This window comes from Pongo pygmaeus, chromosome 14 (genome assembly GCF_028885625.2).
Source record: "Pongo pygmaeus isolate AG05252 chromosome 14, NHGRI_mPonPyg2-v2.0_pri, whole genome shotgun sequence".
NCBI classification, from domain to species: Eukaryota; Metazoa; Chordata; class Mammalia; order Primates; family Hominidae; genus Pongo; species Pongo pygmaeus.
In genome coordinates, this window is record NC_072387.2 from 112,573,139 (window position 1) to 112,591,848 (window position 18,710).

General features: G+C 35.0%; 1 protein-coding gene across 7 annotated transcripts in view; it reads left to right on the plus strand.

The window, feature by feature from the left end:
• TPP2 (tripeptidyl peptidase 2) overlaps positions 1–18,710 on the plus strand; it is an 83,935-nt gene that overhangs the window by 46,976 nt on the left and 18,249 nt on the right. For 4 of the 7 annotated variants that reach the window (XM_054446136.2, XM_054446138.2, XM_054446143.2 and 1 more), the window contains exons 17-25: positions 976–1,130; positions 2,310–2,426; positions 2,664–2,764; positions 4,048–4,144; positions 4,960–5,097; positions 6,725–6,969; positions 7,228–7,306; positions 9,182–9,220; positions 14,841–14,992. In XM_054446136.2, the coding sequence (XP_054302111.1) occupies positions 976–1,130; positions 2,310–2,426; positions 2,664–2,764; positions 4,048–4,144; positions 4,960–5,097; positions 6,725–6,969; positions 7,228–7,306; positions 9,182–9,220; positions 14,841–14,992 (1,123 nt within the window). The remainder of the gene's footprint in view (positions 1–975; positions 1,131–2,309; positions 2,427–2,663; positions 2,765–4,047; positions 4,145–4,959; positions 5,098–6,724; positions 6,970–7,227; positions 7,307–9,181; positions 9,221–14,840; positions 14,993–18,710) is intronic. The other 3 variants (XM_054446139.2, XM_054446137.2, XM_054446142.2) reach the window with 1 other exon arrangement.

Here is an 18,710-nt window from a genome sequence, read left to right on the forward strand (position 1 = left end):
TTCAGCATTTCTGGGGTACCATTCTCATAGGGCCCCTTGCAGTTGTAGAGCTCCAGGCTCTGGTAAAATGTGCACTGGTAAATTAAAGAATACAAATCTATGGTTAATTAATACTAAATTGGGTATTTGTTTAGTGATAAATAGCACTGATTTATGATTGGTTTAGGTTGGTATTGAAAAGAATTTGTTTTTTAAATAAAAATTATCAAATGATCTAGAATGCAAGTAGTTAAGAGCATTTAACAGTCTTAGTTTTATTTCAAATAATTAGAAATATTGTCATAACACTAGATTTTGTATTCTTAGCAACTGACTAGGTTCTGAGAGCTCTGTGTGCACTTGGTTTTGTGAGCCGCGGGATTGTGCCTTGCTTCAGTTCCCTTGAATTAGCTTGGGTGTTCTTTAGAGAAGCTGCCAATCTGGCATTGCTGTGATCTTGACTTACCTCCAGCGCTGCCTCAGAGTAAAGTTAAGCATGTGTAGTCCTGCCAGGCTTTGTAGAAGCACACAGTACACAAGCAGACCAAGAAGAGAGATTAGGAAAAGTTATCAATGAGGAATTGAGGCATGATAACAAATAGAGGTTTCCAAAAATACAAACTACCTTCCTTTATCTGGAATTGATTGGTTTTCAGCTAAAACAAGGAGGGATTTTAAAAGGTACCCAATTAATATAATTGTGTATGCTATGGACAGCTCACTGTTTCCAGGTGTTTGCAGCATCCTGGTGGTGGTTCATTTTAGTACCAGTTTCTTTCTTTCCCATAGAAAATCTTCTAGTCTTCTGACTTTATTAATATTTTGTTGTTTCTTTGTTTTTATGGAAATATGCAGATTTGAGTATATCATTTTATTTTTGATCCCTATTATGTCCGTACATGGGAATTATTCCCTAAGTGGGCATTAGTAAAGCCACTTTATGTCAATTTTAGGTCTTATAAGTTTAAAGCTTTGCTTCTTTCTTTCTTATTTTAGAAGTGACAGTGTGTTCGTGTTCTTCTGAGGTGTCAGCAAAGTTTGTTCTACATGCGGTCCAGCTTGTGAAGCAAAGAGCATATCGAAGCCATGAATTCTATAAGTTTTGTTCTCTTCCAGAGAAAGGAACACTGACTGAAGCTTTTCCTGTCCTAGTAAGTTTAATTACAGTTTATAATCCCAAAATAATTTATTTGCCTTTTTGGTATGGGCTAAGACTAAGTATTTGCATTTGATTTTATAGTTTGTATTTAGCATGTTGGGATTATATATTTTTTTAATGCCAAAAAAAATGAAGTAGGAAGGTAGAAAATCTAATTGGGTACTTGAAATCAAGTTGGAGTAATTATCTCTGTAATTCTTGAATAGGTTAGTCAAAGAAACGTGCTAGCCTGGTAGATTCTGGTGCCTTGTAATTAGGACCCTGATTTAGATTATTCTTTGTTGTGCAATAGATTAATTTATTTAAGACTTGTTTGCATGTCACTTAAGTTATTTTACTAATGCTGCATTGTTAAGAAGCTATGAGGCTAATTTGCATTATAGGAAAACTGCTACTGCTTCATGTCTAAGTTATCTCAAATGATGGCAGCACTGCATTCTTATCTGTGGTGTTGGAAATGATGACTAGTCTTTCTTCCATAGAAGGTGAAAGTACTGATGTTCTTCCTTCAATGCGCTCCTTTGTGTTTTCAGTTGGTTCTGGGATTTTCCCAGTATCTCTTCGTTTCTGGTTACTTTCATTTGTGTTCTTCCATGGATCAGTGTTGCTTCATCTTTTTAAACTTTTAAATCACTGATTACTAGAAAACTTACTTTTAAACTCAGTGCTAAGAGTAGGTTTTTTTTTCCTTTTCTTATCTTTATTTTTTAATAGGGAGAAAGATGTAAATGACCGTAATGTCATTTTGTTTTGGTTGCCAGGCAGCTGTGAGCCCAAACGCAACTGTGCCTATTGAGTATGCCTTACAAAGTTGAAGTATCTTTCTTGCGTCGTTATACTTGATTATTTTTCTTTTGGTCCTAATTTTTTATTTCACTTTGAAATAATAAAATCACATTTGCTTTATTATATGTGCTTTCAGAAGCTGCCTAGGATCTTTTATAACAAGAAGCATAGGGTTATGAGTAAATAACTATGTATATTTAAATACTTGCACCATATCTCTGCAAAGGATTTGTCTAACTCTTACTTAGCATAGCTGTTAAAATTTTTGAGTTTTCTTGCTACAAATAGGAAAAGTTTGAAAACAGAATTGCTCTGAAACAGCTAGTATTTATATTCTGTAATTTGAGAAAAATAAAAGATATATTTTATTTACTTTTATTTGCAGGGTGGTAAAGCAATTGAATTTTGCATTGCTCGTTGGTGGGCAAGTCTCAGTGATGTCAACATTGATTATACCATTTCTTTCCATGGGATAGTGTGTACTGCTCCTCAGCTAAACATTGTAAGTTCCACAACATTTTCATGATTTTTAATGTCAGTTACTTGTGTTATTGGAGAGTAATTTCATTGGTTAGATTTAAACTTTAATGAGGGGAAATTACCTGTGGTTCTGAAGATAGCAGTAGGCTTTGTGTGTAGGTACTTATAAACTCTATATTGGATACATTTATTTTAGGTACGAAATATTGCTTATTTTTAGTAAAGTTTGAGAAAGTAATTTGACAAATATCCTTTGTAGCATGCATCGGAAGGAATCAACCGTTTTGATGTTCAGTCCTCCTTGAAATACGAAGATCTGGCTCCCTGCATAACTTTGAAGAACTGGGTCCAAACACTACGGTATCATTCAATGTTTTAGGAACTACAAATATTGAATATAGATTGGGGGGGATCTCTTACACTCTTAAAAAAGGGCCTTTTTTTTTTTTTAATCCACCTGCATGCTAGAGGTGAGAATTTTATCCTTGCAGATCTCTGCAAGGCAGCCCCAGTATCAGCTTCTAGCTTCACTGTCCCACCTGACCAGCAAAGTCAAGGATGGTGGATAGCCGATCCCAGTCATGACTAGTTAGGATCAGTGGACATTAACCTTTTTATTTCTTGTTGTAAAATAGCAAGTTAACATTCTCTCTGATATTATTTTATGAATCCTAATGCAATCATTTTTAGAAACTGCAATACTGTTAGAAACTGTTTATTGAATGGTAGAGACTTAAGAACTATAGCCTGCTGTTTGTGCCTCAGCAGCTCCCCTTACAAAAGCAGGGCACCTTGAACTGTGTTCACATACTCACTGTGTTATAAAGATACCTGGTTTCTTTTGTTTCATCTGACCTTAACTCATCGGCGTGAAGCCTAGTCTTAAGTGCATTAAAATAACCAATTAGGGACAATAGTCAGTGACACAGTAATGTCTAAAGATATACTGCTTCCTAGAATTATCAATAAAAATTAAAACATCCAGCTTTTGAAGATATATCCAACGTATATCATCCTGATGTTTTCTTCCTACATCTAAAAAATTGGAGCTAAATTTAGAGGAGTAGATTATGTTTCACTGACATTTTAAACTATATTGAAAACTTACTCTTCAGTGTCAGTTTTCTCCTTTATAAAATCTGTACATTAGCAACTTCCTTCAGAGGACTACTAAAAATATGAAATACCATTCCCTCGGCCAGGAGGAGGGCTGAGTGTGGCCCCTGCCATCTGGTGAGCAGCAGGGGTCTGGGGAAGTCTGTGCTGCACACAACACAGTACTGTCAACAGTTTGCACAAAGGGGTACAAATCAGAACCTGTCTTGCAACACTTTTAGTTGTCACCCTAGTGTTAGGATTTGGTTGTGTTAAGAGCTATTTGTTGACATTTGAAAATGTTTTTGCCATGAAAAGATTGCCTTTGTAATATTTATTGCAAAATTTAAACTGCATTGATATGATTCAATCAAATAATTATGTAAGTTAGTGATTAAAATCCTATAGAGTATACTGAAAAGGATAGCTCTCAGCAAGGTTCATCTGTCAGTTTTTGCAATAGGTTACAGATTTTGTTGCTTATGGTTTTATTTGTCTCATTCAATGTACTCTTGAATCAAACCAGTTATGTGGTTTCCTCATTACAGCCCAGTGAGTGCAAAAACAAAACCTTTAGGATCAAGAGATGTTTTGCCAAATAATCGTCAACTTTATGAGATGGTCCTGACATATAACTTTCATCAAGTAAGTGTTTGCCTAGTAAAGTATACCCTTAGGATGAACTTTTATGTTTTATTTATGATTCATAAAATCAAAAATGGAAGGACAGTGTATATGGTATATATAAAAAACAGAATCAAGTGATTAACGCTGGTTAATTTGGAATTACTCTTTAGGAAATTATAATTTGTAATTAAATGCCATTCAGTTGTAAAGTCAAAATGTACTTGAGTGGTGACCTAGCCTTGAGCCTTAGTTTATAAAATCACTGATCACTGTCCCTTGGTGCCATCTGACCCAGGGATGATTAGATGGTTCAGAAATACCATCTGCCTTCTGGTGATGGTGCTGGGCCTGATTGCTTTCTGCGAAGAAGGCACTGGAACAGGGAAAGATCAGAGTTGCTCCCAGGTGGAATGGGTGGTAAAAGTAATGGAGGCCAGTGTAAATGCTGGACCAAAGAATTGTTGTAAGTTCAATGAGATTTCAATAAAACTGTTACTGAAACACACATCAATTTGGTTATAATGTTAGGGAAATGGATTGGTTTCAGTGAATTTTCAGATTTCAGTTTTATAAAGTAATTAGAGGTCCTGAAGTATGTGTATATTACTTTATTAATGAATACACATAGCCAGGTGTGTATTTTTAAAAGTTTGTAAGAGAGCAGTGACTTTTATAAGTGCTAAAATACTATGTGTTCTATGTTTTCAAAATTTTTTACCACAAGTATTTTTTATGTTTTTTAAATGAAAAAGTCTCATGTCAATAACAATATTAAAAATTTGTATCAGAACTTATATGCAAATCATGCCAAGTAATCTTTTTTTTTTTAATAGCCCAAGAGTGGGGAAGTAACTCCAAGCTGCCCACTACTTTGTGAACTATTATATGAATCTGAATTTGACAGCCAGCTGTGGATTATTTTTGACCAGAACAAAAGACAGATGGGTTCAGGCGATGCCTATCCACATCAGGTATAAAATTGATGGTGATTTTTAGAATTAACAGAGGCTGTTTCCTGAACTAACAAAATCCTGGCTTCTTGTTATGGTAATGTTCATACTTTTAAAAAAAAAACAAAAATATAGCTTTGCGTTTAGTACTTTTGCAAACTGTGAGATCCTGTTATTTGTCATAGTCGGTGAAGAACAGATTGTGTCAACTCTTTCCTGTAGTTGTGCTGAATTAGAGGAGGACAAGGGTGAACCGTGCCCACACAGGCCAGCATAACTTTTGGTGTGTAGTGTTTCTCCTTCCTATACACTGATTCTACCTATCTTAAGGTAGAATCATCAAAGCATACATCAAAGATATGTGAGCCTCTTGAAATGATCCTAAGTCTGAGGGGGCTAAAGAGAGCACTGCAGCAGTGGCCACATGTCTTCAGTTCATTTGTACTTTTAAATTTACTACCTCATTGGACAACTCTGTAATGAGCACTTACTACATACCAGACACTATGCTTTGTGCTGTTTTATTGAAGGGAAAAAAGTCACATAATTTATAGACATTTTATCCCTTAGATATTACTGCAAAGAAATGAGTTATTTCCTGTAATATGTATAATTTTATGCTGACAAATGAAAATAATTTATGGAGATTTTTTTCAATTAGTTGTTAAAGGAATGGTATCCATTTTCCTCAAAGCAAGTAGCAGTCACATCTCGTTACAGACTGGCCTACTGCAGTGCTATTACTTTGGTTACTTTTTAAATCTCAGAAAAAGTGGCTGACACAGGATACAGCATCTCTTCTTCTTGAACCTGTTAACTGGGTAATAGATTTGTATCCCTTGATCTCTACTGGTTTCCTGTTTTTTTCCTGTCTGTAATAAAGGAGTGACATTTTGGTTGTAATTTGAAGATCAGCTGGGCATGGTGGCACATGCCTGTGGTCTCATCTACTCAGGAAGCTGAGGTGGGAGGATCGCTGGAGCCCTGGAGCTCTAGGCTATGGTGCACTATGATTGCACCAGTTAACAGCCACTGACTGCACTTCAGCCTGGGCAACATAGTGAGTCCCCCTCTCTAAAAGTAAATAAGAGTTACCAGCAGTCATAAGTTACGTGTGTGTGTGTGTGTGTGTGTGTGTGTGTGTGTGTGTGTGTGTGTGTGTGTGTGTGTGTGTGTGTGTGTGTGTGTGTGTGTGTGTGTGTGTGTGTGTGTGTATTTGTCCTAGATATTCTGTGGTGCCTCAATTTTGCTAATTTTTTTGGTAGTGTTTCTTATATGTCTCTGAGGGACCCATGAACTAGAAAATCATTGCTTTTGTCATTCTCAAGCAGACACTGAGTTTTGCTAAAAATGTGGGAGTATTCTGTCGTTCTGGAAAGAATGAGGGCTTTGAAGTCAGACCTGACTCCAGCTTTCTTATACTTTACTCTGTATGATGTTAGGCAAGTCACTTGATGTCCCTGATCCCATCTGCTCACCAGCGTACTAGGGACTTTATGTGTATATGAAAGTCTGGATAGTGCCTTGCACTGTACCTCACATATTATGAGCAAGTCTGTGAATGGTAACTTTCACTTTATCCTCTTTCAGTGATTTCCATTGACTTGGTTAAACTTAACTTTTCCCAAATGTTGTTTTTCTTTTTTAGTATTCTTTGAAACTGGAGAAAGGAGATTATACAATTCGACTGCAGATTCGCCATGAGCAAATCAGTGATTTGGAACGCCTTAAAGACCTTCCATTTATTGTTTCTCATAGATTGTCTAATACCTTGAGCTTAGATATTCATGAAAATCATAGTTTTGCACTTCTAGGGAAGAAGAAATCAAGCAATTTGACATTACCACCCAAATATAACCAGCCATTCTTTGTTACTTCCTTACCTGACGATAAGTAAGTGATAACATTGCTTATACTTACTGCCCATCTTATACACTGTAACCCTTTTAATGTCAGTTTATGACATCTAGGCTAACTTTAGAGTATGTAGTCATTTATTTTTTTGGCTGAAGTTATTTCTTCCTTTGATTTTTGAAGTCTTAGCTATGGGAATGAATTCAGTGTGGAATTGTTTTCATGTTTTTCCCCTTACTTGTCTTTGTGAAACTTTCTCTTTTGTTGCTTTTTTTCTCTTTGAATTCTCTTGTTTAGAATACCTAAAGGGGCAGGACCTGGATGCTATCTTGCAGGATCCTTAACATTGTCAAAGACTGAACTAGGAAAGAAAGCTGTAAGTATTGGTTTTTTAAACACTGAAATTACCTATTAAAAAATTTCCATTTCTTTAAAGATAAGAATTAATTCCACATTTCAGAATGGATAAAAGAGAAGATACTCTTGGGAAAAAAAAATTTAATCTTTTTTTCCCAGGTTACTAGTGAAAGTCAGTTAATATTTAGTTGTCTTTTAAAATGTATCCTACTTTTGAAATATTTAGGCTTCTTTTTCACAAGCCTGCAGTACTCAGGCCCTGAACCTGTCTTACCTCGTATGGCTAATACACTTGAACTTCCTGTGAAACATGTAAATACAAATCAAACTTGGCTTAAATAAATGTGATGTTTAAGATTAGAACATGTTATAGAAATTTAACCAATAAGATTGGTTGTCCATATAAGATTATGGACATAGGAATAAATCAGATTATCTTGGGGTGCTTTTAAAAAGTAGTCAGAACAATTATTACTCTAAAACATGTTTCTTCAACTTCTACAGACCTTTCTCATTCGAATTTCACGTGGTTAAGTGGGAAAATATGAGATATTTCTTTTGGTATTGTCTTTTAATTTCAAAATGATGCTTTTTGTTAGAAATATGTTTCTGGCTGTTGTAGTTTAGAGATAAATGTTACAGTTTTTCAAGTACCTACCTGTTTTCGTTTTTTCCTTCTGTGTTTTCATTACAAATTTATTATGAGAATGGTGTTTATATAGATCTATCACCTTTTGTCATAATAATCATTTTAGCTCAATGCCAGTAAAAGTTGTCATTCTTAACAGTTTTGCATTTATCTTTACTATTACTTCTTACAGAGCTAAGTAAGCCTGCTACATAAATGCTGTTATCAAAATGAGTAGTTCTCATACATCTTAAGAATTATATTTATTTTTTGCCACTATTGAACCAAAGGCCATTTATTTACTGTCATTGAAGCATAATTGGGGAAATTTGTGCTTAGAAAGTTGCCTACCCTGACATTTCTTGCTGTCTCATTTCAGTTTATACTGTTTATACATATGTACTTTAGTGTAATTTGAAGTCAATCAATAGTTAATGATTTGCAATTATTACATGCACTGATTTAAGAAACCCTGGTAGTTTTTTTTGTAGATTTCATTTCACAGGAAGCATAGCTGCTTTAGCTATTGGGCGTCAGCTATGAATTTTCATTCAGATGACAGATGACACTTTGAAGAGTCGGCTTACTTGTGAAGAGTATAACAGAAAAGCATTATTAGTAAAAGTGGGCTTTTAGCAATTCAGAAATAGTTACTACTTCCCAGTTACATTGTTTTAGGAGACGATTGTGAAATTAAATCATAAATATGTGATGTTAACTATGGTAGCTATTTATCAAGGGAGACTTTCCTGGGAGAAAGCAGTAACTTAAAGCTGTTGAGTTCATTATAACTTCCATCACATTGTTTATGTAATCTTTTTTCAGCGGTTTAGCATTTCTTGTTTTTTGGTAGTTGGGAAGGTAACTTTTACTTCACTTTGACTTTCACAGTAACTTTGTTGCTTTTTATAAGAATGCGTAGGCTGTGGGGTTGTTGTGGTGCCCTTTAATCAGACTAGACCATCAACTAAATTTACTATTTTAAGAAATGCTTTCATAAGTAATGGATTTTGATCTACTACATTTTTCAATAAGAAGTTGACATGTACTCTTAGTAATAACATATTTGAGTACTTTTTCTTATGTAAGAAATGAAAGTGGCAATGTTGCTTTCTTTAAAAGCATGCCATCTTAATCACAGACCTGAGCCTTCTAAGTGGTGTGACACAGGTGGAACATAAACTGAAAGATAATTAGACAGAGGTTCTGTCTCCATCCTGTGTAGATTATGCATGTTTTCTTACAGAATGTCGTTCTAACTCCCAGGGGCAGTCTGCAGCAAAACGACAAGGAAAATTTAAAAAGGTACTGATTGTCAGTTCTTAAAAAAGATGTCTTAAAGCCTTATTTGCATATTAAACTTTTTTCTGTCACTATTATAAGCCATTTTTTAATAAGTCTCCCCTAGTTTCTTTTCTTTGCATTCTGAAGTATAGTGCTCTTAGCTGTACTTAGAAGCATTGTTGACATACTGCTTTTCTAAAGGTTTTTTTTTTTTCCCCACCATAAATTCCTGGAAGACTCATTTTCTCTGTGTATACAAAAATTTTAATGCTATTCATTTCTTGCTACAGATATGATAACAAGTAACAATATTTGAAATTTTTCATATTTACAATTTTATAGAGATGGATGTGATAGGTTTTTTTTTTTTTTTTTTAGCCATATAAGCTAAAGCACTTAATTATTTTTAAAGTCTAAAAGCACTTTTAAATTGGGTGATTTGATTAACAAAATGTTGCAGCTTTTTAAAGTGAACTTTATTCCCTGGTCTTGTATCCATTCTGGTTCTGAAAGAAGAGAAACAATAAAGAGCAATGGATGTAGCAGGAACAGAAATAAGGACTGTTCACTGACAATTAAAGCTTATGCTAAGAACACAAACAGATTTTAAGCCCATCGCTACTAAGTTGTCTGATCAGGCTCTCTTCAGCATATTAAGCAATCTTTGATTTACTGCTGGGGCCAGATTTAACTCAGAAAAGAAAATTTCTGCTATAAATATATTTTAGGGCCGGGCGCAGTGACTCATGCCTGTAATCCCGGCAGTTTGGGAGGGCAAGTTGGGCAGATCCCTTGAGCTCGGGTTTGAAACCAGCCTGGGCAGCATGGTGAAACCCTGTCTCTACAAAAAAATGCAAAAATTAGCCAGGCGTGGTGGCACACACTTATAGTCCCAGTTACTCTATTGGAGGCTGAGGTGGAAAGATCGCTTGAGCCTGGGAGGCGGAGGCTGCAGGGAGCTGATATCATACCATTGCACTCCAGTCTGGGCAACAGAGTGAGACCCTGTCTCAAAACAAAACATATATATATGAAAGGGACCGCACCGCATATTTAATAAGCTTTCTGGTGAAGACCTGCTACGTCATTCAACATTTTCATGATTTCTTTTTAAACAGAAAGAATTACAGTGGGAAAATCAGTAATGTCCTAATGTATAAACAAAAGATAACTTTATACTTCTTAATTAGTAGTGATATGGAACTGGGGAATCACCATTCTATAACAGCTTAAATTCCTTTATTAAAATGTCTTCTGAAATGTCCATATTATTACATAATAGTAAATAATTTATCCAAACAAAATACAGATACTAGGAATCATCTTTCTGGAGAAAGATCTAAAGATCAGTATTTCTCAACTGGGTGTCTTGACCGTTTGGGGGCCACGTAATGGGATAAAAACAGCATTTTTTAAAAATAGGAAATGTCAGTTCATCAGACTCATAAAATTGTAATTTCATTTTATGTATTAATGTTTATATATTTGGGACATTGTGAAAATAGTTTGCAAATTACTGCTTTAGAGAACAAGGAAAAGGTATTCTAGGAATCTATTAAAAATAGAAGGCACTTATCACGAAGGCCATAGCCAATTATTTTTCTTCTTATTTTTGTTGACCTATTGCAAGTTTGGGTAGATTTTGTTTGAATTCGGTTGTATAATTAGGAAAACATTGAATGAATAGGAAGGCATTTACTTGGTGATTAGTGAAGCTTCATTTGAAGAACTTGGCAGCTAGAGTTCTCTCCGCTCGTTCCTTTCTATCTTCAATGCAAGTACACAATAAAGGTCTTATTTTAGAAATAATTAGTATTACAGTTTTATAGTCACATTACAAAGAAAAAAAATACATGTATAATTTCCGGTTGATGAAGATAAATAGCATTTTGTATATAATTCTTAATAGATTTTTTTCCTCTGGGTTTCAGTGACTTGATTTGAAAAGGTATGTCACCCTTTTTAAAATTCCTTGTAAAATGCAATAGTATATTTTTTGTTTGTTTGTATGTTTTTTTAAGAGACAGTCTCACTCTACACTCCAGGCTAGAGTACAGTGGCATGATCGTAGCTCACTGTTGCCTCCAGCTCCTGGGCTCAAGTGATCCTCCCACCTCAGCCTCCCTAGAGTGGCTGGGACTACAGGCATGTGCCACTATGCCTGGCTAATTTTTACTTTTTATAGAGAGAGGTCTTACTATGTATGTTGCCCAAGGTGGTCTAAAACTCCTGGCCTCAGACTATCCTCCTGTCTCAGCCTCCCAAAATGCTGAAATTACAGACATGAGCCACTGCACTCAGCCTGAATATTGTCACTTTTAACAGATCATAAATAGCACTCAAATATGATATAAATCTTTAAAATAGTTTACGTGAAGCTTTTAAAATTTTCAGTATTCAGTTACTAACAATTTTAAGAACTAAAGAAATTGCTATTTTGAACCACAATTTAACTTATAGTGCATTGTGTTACCCAAAGAGTAGTTATTGGTTTGGCAGGTGAGTTTGACTTTCTAAATGACACTGTTCAGTTTGAACACTGTTGAAATACTTCGTGAATAGCTGGAATGCCTTTTTTCTAAACTTAACATTAAATATATACTGTAGAGAAATCTTCATAGCATTTCTGCTCTGAAGATTCTTCTTGACTGTCTTTTTAAACCATAATCAAGATTTCTCATGATTAAAGGTACAAAATTATTTCTATTAAATTGATACTATGTTAACCCCTTGAGAATTGTCATAAAAATATTAATATTTATTGGCACAAAGAAGAAATTATTGTGATACAGCAAGTGAAAATAGCGCCATTTTTCTTTTGATTAGAAATTAAAACTACCAGGTTTATAATTTTTACTAATAAAAAATTCCCTGTCCTGAAACATCTTGTAGGATTACACTAACATTTATAATTGTTAATTTGATATATTTAATACATAAAATGCTGATTACAAAACCTTGATTTTTGTTTCCCTAAGATAATTCATCATAAACTTTCCTTGTCTCTCTTTTTTTGCTTTTAATGATGGTTTAAGGTTGCTAGGATATCTTTTTTCCCACTTTTGATAGGTCTTTGTTAGAATTAATTGTAAATCCTAAATTAATTTTAATAGATTGCTCATTTTAAATTCAATTCTCTTTTCTCTCTTCTGTACTAAAACAATAGCAAATACCTCTGAGTCTGAGGAGGAAGTGCCTCATAACACATAGGCTGCCTGCCTAAGAGCAGCATACCTCTCTCCCTGATACGGTGAGGAGGTGTGGGAAGCTCAGGGAGAAAGACTGGAGACCGCTCATTCTAGCACACTGGGTGGCAGAGAAGCTCAATTCCATGGAGAATGGAGCTGTATTAACAGAAAGTAAATATTGGAGGCCAGTTAGCCCCTTTAATTCCTAGATGTGTTGTCTTTGCTGTACAGATGACACTGATGCAGTCTGTTTCCATAAGAACTTGGTGGTAGAAGATCAGCTCAGATTTTGCACTTACCTTGGCTTTGCTCAGGGCAGTGCCTGCCCGGAGAGTGAACCTCAAGAAGGAGAGGAGCAGGACAGGCAGCTGGGTCCTGAAAGAGCTAGCCCAAGCAGTAGACCTGTTTCCTTTTCCCAGTCTCATGTTTGACATAAGGACTTTGTTTACAGGTTCTGGCCCCCTGACCTCAGAGGGAGAATGACAGCCAATGGCTACAAATGGATTTATATGGTTATCTGACATCAGAGTGGTTTTCTGTGCTTTAAATGAGTCAGTATGGAGATAGGAGTTATTATTTTGTGTTGGAATACTATTAGAACTACAACCATAGTTCCTGTTGTTTACTGTTACACCATTTTATACCCCGAAATTGTGTTTGTGAAAATTTTTAAAATGGGAATATTTGTGTAGTATATGCTCCTAAAAATCCTATTTGCGGGAGGTGAGGACTTACAGTATTATTTTTTTACTCAACCAGAGTAAAGCTTTTTCAGTGAATGTCTTTTTGGTAACATTTGTTTCAATTTTACAAACTTTTTTAATTAAAATGAATATAGTATTTTAATTTAGCACCATTTTAAATACAAACCTGAAGATAGAATTTGAGGAACTGACTTAATAAATAATGACTTAATTAAGGACACCTAGTTACTGTGCCAAAAACAAATCTAGCAGGTATAGCATGTGATTTCATTTCCCAAATAATGCTTTACCTTTCACAAGTCAAGAATTATCTGTGAATAAAATAAATACAGTTACTCTCCATTTCTCTGCTGCTGTCTTCAAACCAAAACTTCTCAAAAGAACCACAGACATGTTGACTTCCATTCTCTTTTCATCTCTGTCTTCTCCAGCCTGGACTGCTCCACTGTCCCCTGACACTGTTCTTGTCCAGGGGGTCAGCAGGCTCTGTGCTGCCAGGTTTTCAGTTCCTTCCTTCTTCATCGTATACTGCCTCTCAGCTAAATGGGCAGTTGATCATTTTCTCTTTCTTCTTGGTGGTTTTTCCTCAAGGCTTCCGTGATCGCAGGTGCTTTTTGCTTTCCCTTTCTCACAGAGCTGCTTTTTCCATTCCCCATCCCTAACTGACCTTATTCATCCACATATTTTTCAACATTGTCAGCAAACACATTGGTTCTACCTTTAAAGAAGATCTCAAATCTATTCATTTTCTCCCATTTCTGCCACCCGTTTTTAGTCTAAGGCAGTGTAGGGTTTCCTAGGTTTGTTTCCTAACTTGTTGTTTTCTTGCCTCCACCTTTACCCTCTATAATCTATTTTCCAAATAGAATACAAACCAAAATTTTAATCCATACAGGAACCAGAGTCATTAAACAAAAAGCAGAAATCTTTAATCATGTCACTGTCTTTTGTAAAACTCTTCTGGTATGCTTCTTAGTGCACTTAGGATACTATATATAGTATTTTTTATTTTCTTTTTTAAACCATATTCTGTCAAGCCCTACTTAAGTTGGCTGCTGCTCGCTTTCTCAGAAGATACAGCTGTGCTTGCTTTATACCCAGCTCAGGTCTTTACACTTGCACATCTTCTCCTTGTTGATTTAGGGTCGTTTGCGTAAGATATTACCTCTTTAGAGTGGCTTTCCATAATCACTTAGTGTATGTCAGCTCCTCCTCGTTACCTGACAGTCACTCTATCCTTTTCTGTTTTGTTTTCTTCCTATCAGATGTCAGCATCTGGTCTGTTCTTTACCTATTCTAGCATTACCTGGCACATCGCAGGGACTCAGTAAGTCCTGTTGGTTGAATGAAGGCATAGCTATCCCCTTAAATTTACTTAGAGGATCTTTTCTTAGTTTGAACTTATTTCATCCCCTTCTCAGGTTTCAAATGTGAAAGGTCAGTGTACTTTTGTCGTCTGTTTGCCAGGTAAAGCCAAGAATACCAAATATACTCAAATGGAGAAAAGTGTGTTCTCATCTCTTTTATTTTAAAGGAGATATTTGAAGTATTAGTACTCAGCATCAGTTTGTGAGAAAATTACTGTGACCAGAGATTGGAATTTTTGGTGTATTGTGATGCTTAGAATCTAGAATACAGTGTAGTACAACTCAGGTGCAGCCCATGTTACATGACATGTAGCATTGAAGATGATTTTGATGTATGTAAAATTAAGCATATTAATCTAAGAATCTCTCTCCACATTCGTAGGATGTAATCCCTGTTCATTACTACTTAATACCTCCACCAACAAAGACTAAGAATGGCAGCAAAGATAAGGAAAAAGATTCAGAAAAAGAGAAAGATTTAAAAGAAGAGTTTACTGAAGCATTACGAGATCTTAAAATTCAGTGGATGACAAAGTAGGTTTTTAAATGTATTTTAATTCCTTAAATGTTTAGTTCTATTTTCCCAACTATAACAATATTGTATATATATACATAGACCGTATTCAAAAATATTAACAGCAGATGGTAGGATTATAGGTGCTTTTAAATTTTCCTCTTTTTACATAAATGTGTAATTTATTTAAATTATAAATTTATAATTTTGTGGTTAAATGTTTTAATTTTTATTTTAATCACTCTAATTTGTTCTTGGAAGATAATTTTATTGGAAAGTATAAAAAAGAAAAATCACTTTTGCCCACAATTCATAAATAGTCATTGTCCTCATATTATTATTTTTTCCCTGTGTTTGTACATGTAGCAGTGTGAATAAAATTAGTTTCCATTTTTCAGTTACTTTTTTATTATGATTTAACAGCCCTATAAAATACTATTTTTAATGTCTGTGTTGTATATGTTCTATGGATGCAACATAGTCTATTTAAACGTTCTATTTTGCATATATATGTTTATAGCTTTTATTCATGATGCTATGATAAACATTTTTATACATAAAGTTGATTTTTTAAAATTTCCATCCTACTGCATCTTAAAAGTAAAAATCGTCTTGCTATGTTTTGCCAAATTGCTTTCTGAGATGAGTATAATAATTTACACTCCATCTAGCCGTGTATGTGTGCTACTACACAATGCAAAAACCAGCCATTACTGCTGTCTTAAATTACATCTCTAGTTATTAAAGGAGAGCTTTTTAGATGTTATCATTCGTTATTAGTATAGCTTCTGACAGTTGACCACATTCTTCACCTTTTTTTCTATTCAGGCATTAGGTGTTTGTGGTTGATTAAAACTTTTTACATAAAAGATATTAATGCTTTTCTGTACTTGCCACAGATTTTACTCTAGTGTACTCTTTGACTTTGGGCTTGCTTTTTACTTGAAATTTATTCTATGTAGTCAAGTCGGTTGCTTTTTCCATCTGTTGTGCAATATTTCTTTTACTGCTGATATTCTATGGGAATCCTCTTTAGCTGATTATGTATGCATCCTTGCAGTTATATGGTTTTAGAGGGAATAGAAGTCATCATGATGTGAAAATATTTCCCAGAGATTGAACCATTGTAATGTCAGTTCACTTGCAAACATACCTTTCCCACTTAAAACTAAATTGTATCTCCACTGGAAGTCAAAGTCTTCAGGTCTGTCTCTGCATGATTTTAGGATGTCATAAACAGTTGACGATACAATATAAATTCTTCAAAAGTGAAATTGCAGAGATTGTCTTCTGGCATGACAGCCTGAGGAGACCTATGATGCTGGTCCCCGGTAAAACTAGTGAAAATTATTTAAAAACAAAACAAAACAACTTTTTAAAGCCTCTGGAAATGGTCCAAAGGACATACAGCAAATGAACAAACATCTATTCAAAAATACCTACAAGAATTTGGTAAGAAAAGCAAGAATCTGTGATATTTGAACCAAGACCACTGCCTCCCTTTCCTCTCCCAGTTCAGTGAGCCAGAAATTTTACTTCAGATCTTGCCTTCAAGAGCTCCAGCTCCTGGGGGAGGGAAGGCTTTCCTCCTTGGAGGAGCAGGATGTCGTCATTTCTCATCCTGACCCACTGCCAGTGGCAGTGGCTCAGTTCCAGCTGAGTGCTATCAAGAGGTGGGGGCTCTCTTGTAAAGTACTTTTGGGAACACTGGGGCCCCAGTGCCCAGGAGGCTGTGGTTCCATACCACACGAGACAAGCTGAGAAGACCGCAGGAGAGTGCTAAGCTCCTTAAGTGGGGGTGTCACTCAAAGAAAAACATGCCATTCTTCCACTCCCTATTCCAGAGCTTGGGCTTAGTGATTTTGCCAGTGGGGCCTAAGGAGTTCATAAAACTGATAGCTCCTAATTTCTTCCTGAAGGAATTGACTTCATTTGCAACAGAAGATGGAGAAGTCCATGTGCCTAAGGGCTCTCTCAAAAACAGTGGAGAAAAAAGGAATGAAAAAAATGAACAGAGCAGAGCCTCAGAGAAATGTGGGACACCATTAGTGCACCAAAATCCATGGAACAGGAGTACCAGGAGAACAGAGAGAAAGCAAAAATATACTCAGTGAAATAATGGCTGGAAACACCCCATATTTATTGAAAGACATTAACCTACATATCCAGGGAACTCAATGAACTCAAAGTAAATGCAAAGAAATCCACAAATAGACATAGCGTGTTAAAAATACTGAAAGTCAAAGATAAGGAGAAGATCTTGAAAGGAGCAAGACAAAACTCATCATCACTTACAAGGAAATGCTAGTAAGGTTAACAACTGACTTCTGAGCAGAAACAGTAGAGGTCAGAAAGCAGTGGGGTAATATATTCAGAGTGCTCAAAAATCTCAACCAATAATCCTATATCCAGCAAAACTATCCTTTAAAAATGAAAATGAAATAAAAAATTTCCAGGTAAACAAAAACAGAGAATTTGTTGCTAGCAAACCAACCTTATAAGAAGTACTAAAAGAAAGTTATTCAGCCTGAAAGCAGGTGATCTCTGGCAGTAATTTGAATCCACATTGGTGAGAGTGGGGAAAGAAACACTGGTAAAGTTAATTATTATGGAATTATAAAAGACAGCATAAAGTTATCATTTTTTTCCTGTTAACTAATTTAAAAAGCGGTTCTATAAATATTGTGTATATATTAGGCCTATGTAATATTTAAATGTAATATTCTGTAATATATGTTTGCTAATAGCACAAAGGAGCAAAACTGTATTGGGCTAAAGAAATGACTGCAGATAGTAAAGTAATTATAACAATTAATTGGTGTATTACAGTAATAGATACAACAGATAGAATAATACTACAGAAGGAAGAAGAGTGGAATAGAGCTATAAAGGGATAACATTTCTGTATCTCACTGAAATTAAGCTAGGAAAAATCTGAAGCTGATTCTTATAAGTTAAGATGTATATGGTAAGCCTTAGAGCAACCACTAAAAAAAAACTAAAAATGAACTTGAAAAAAATCATTAAATAAATTTAAATGTTCATTTAAAAATATTCACTTAATACAAAAGAAAGCTGTAAAGGAGGAACAGTGGAACAAAAAAAGACAGGATACATCAAAAACAAAAAATAAAATCGAAGACCTAAGTCCAAATATATCAATAATTTAAAGTTTACAGGAAATTAAGAGAATCCCATTTACAGTAACATTGAAAAAAATAAAATGTGTAGGAACATGTTTAACAAAAGAGATGTAAGAATTATACGTCAAAACTACAAAACAATTGTTGAAAGAAATTTAAAAGACCTGAGTAAATGGAAAAGATATTCCTTGTCTGTGGACTAGAAGACTTAATATCATTACACTATTCTTCATATTGATCGAATGATTCAGTTGAATCCCCATCAGAATCCTTTTATAGAAATTAACAAGCGGATTCTAAAAGTCATATGTGATTCCCTGAGACTCAGAATAGCCAGACAGTCTTGAAAATGAAGAACAAAGTTGGGCTCACACTTCCTGATTCCAAAACTTAAATAGAAAGCAACAGTAAACAAGACAGTGTTATACTGGCACAAGGGTAAGACATACATAGATCAGTGGAATAGAATTAAGAGTCCAGAAATAAAACCATGTGACTATGGTCAGCTAATTTTTATTTTTGGCAAGGGTGCTGATGCAAAGACCATTTAATGAGGAAAGAATAGTATTTGCAGCAAAGGGTGCTGGGACTGGAT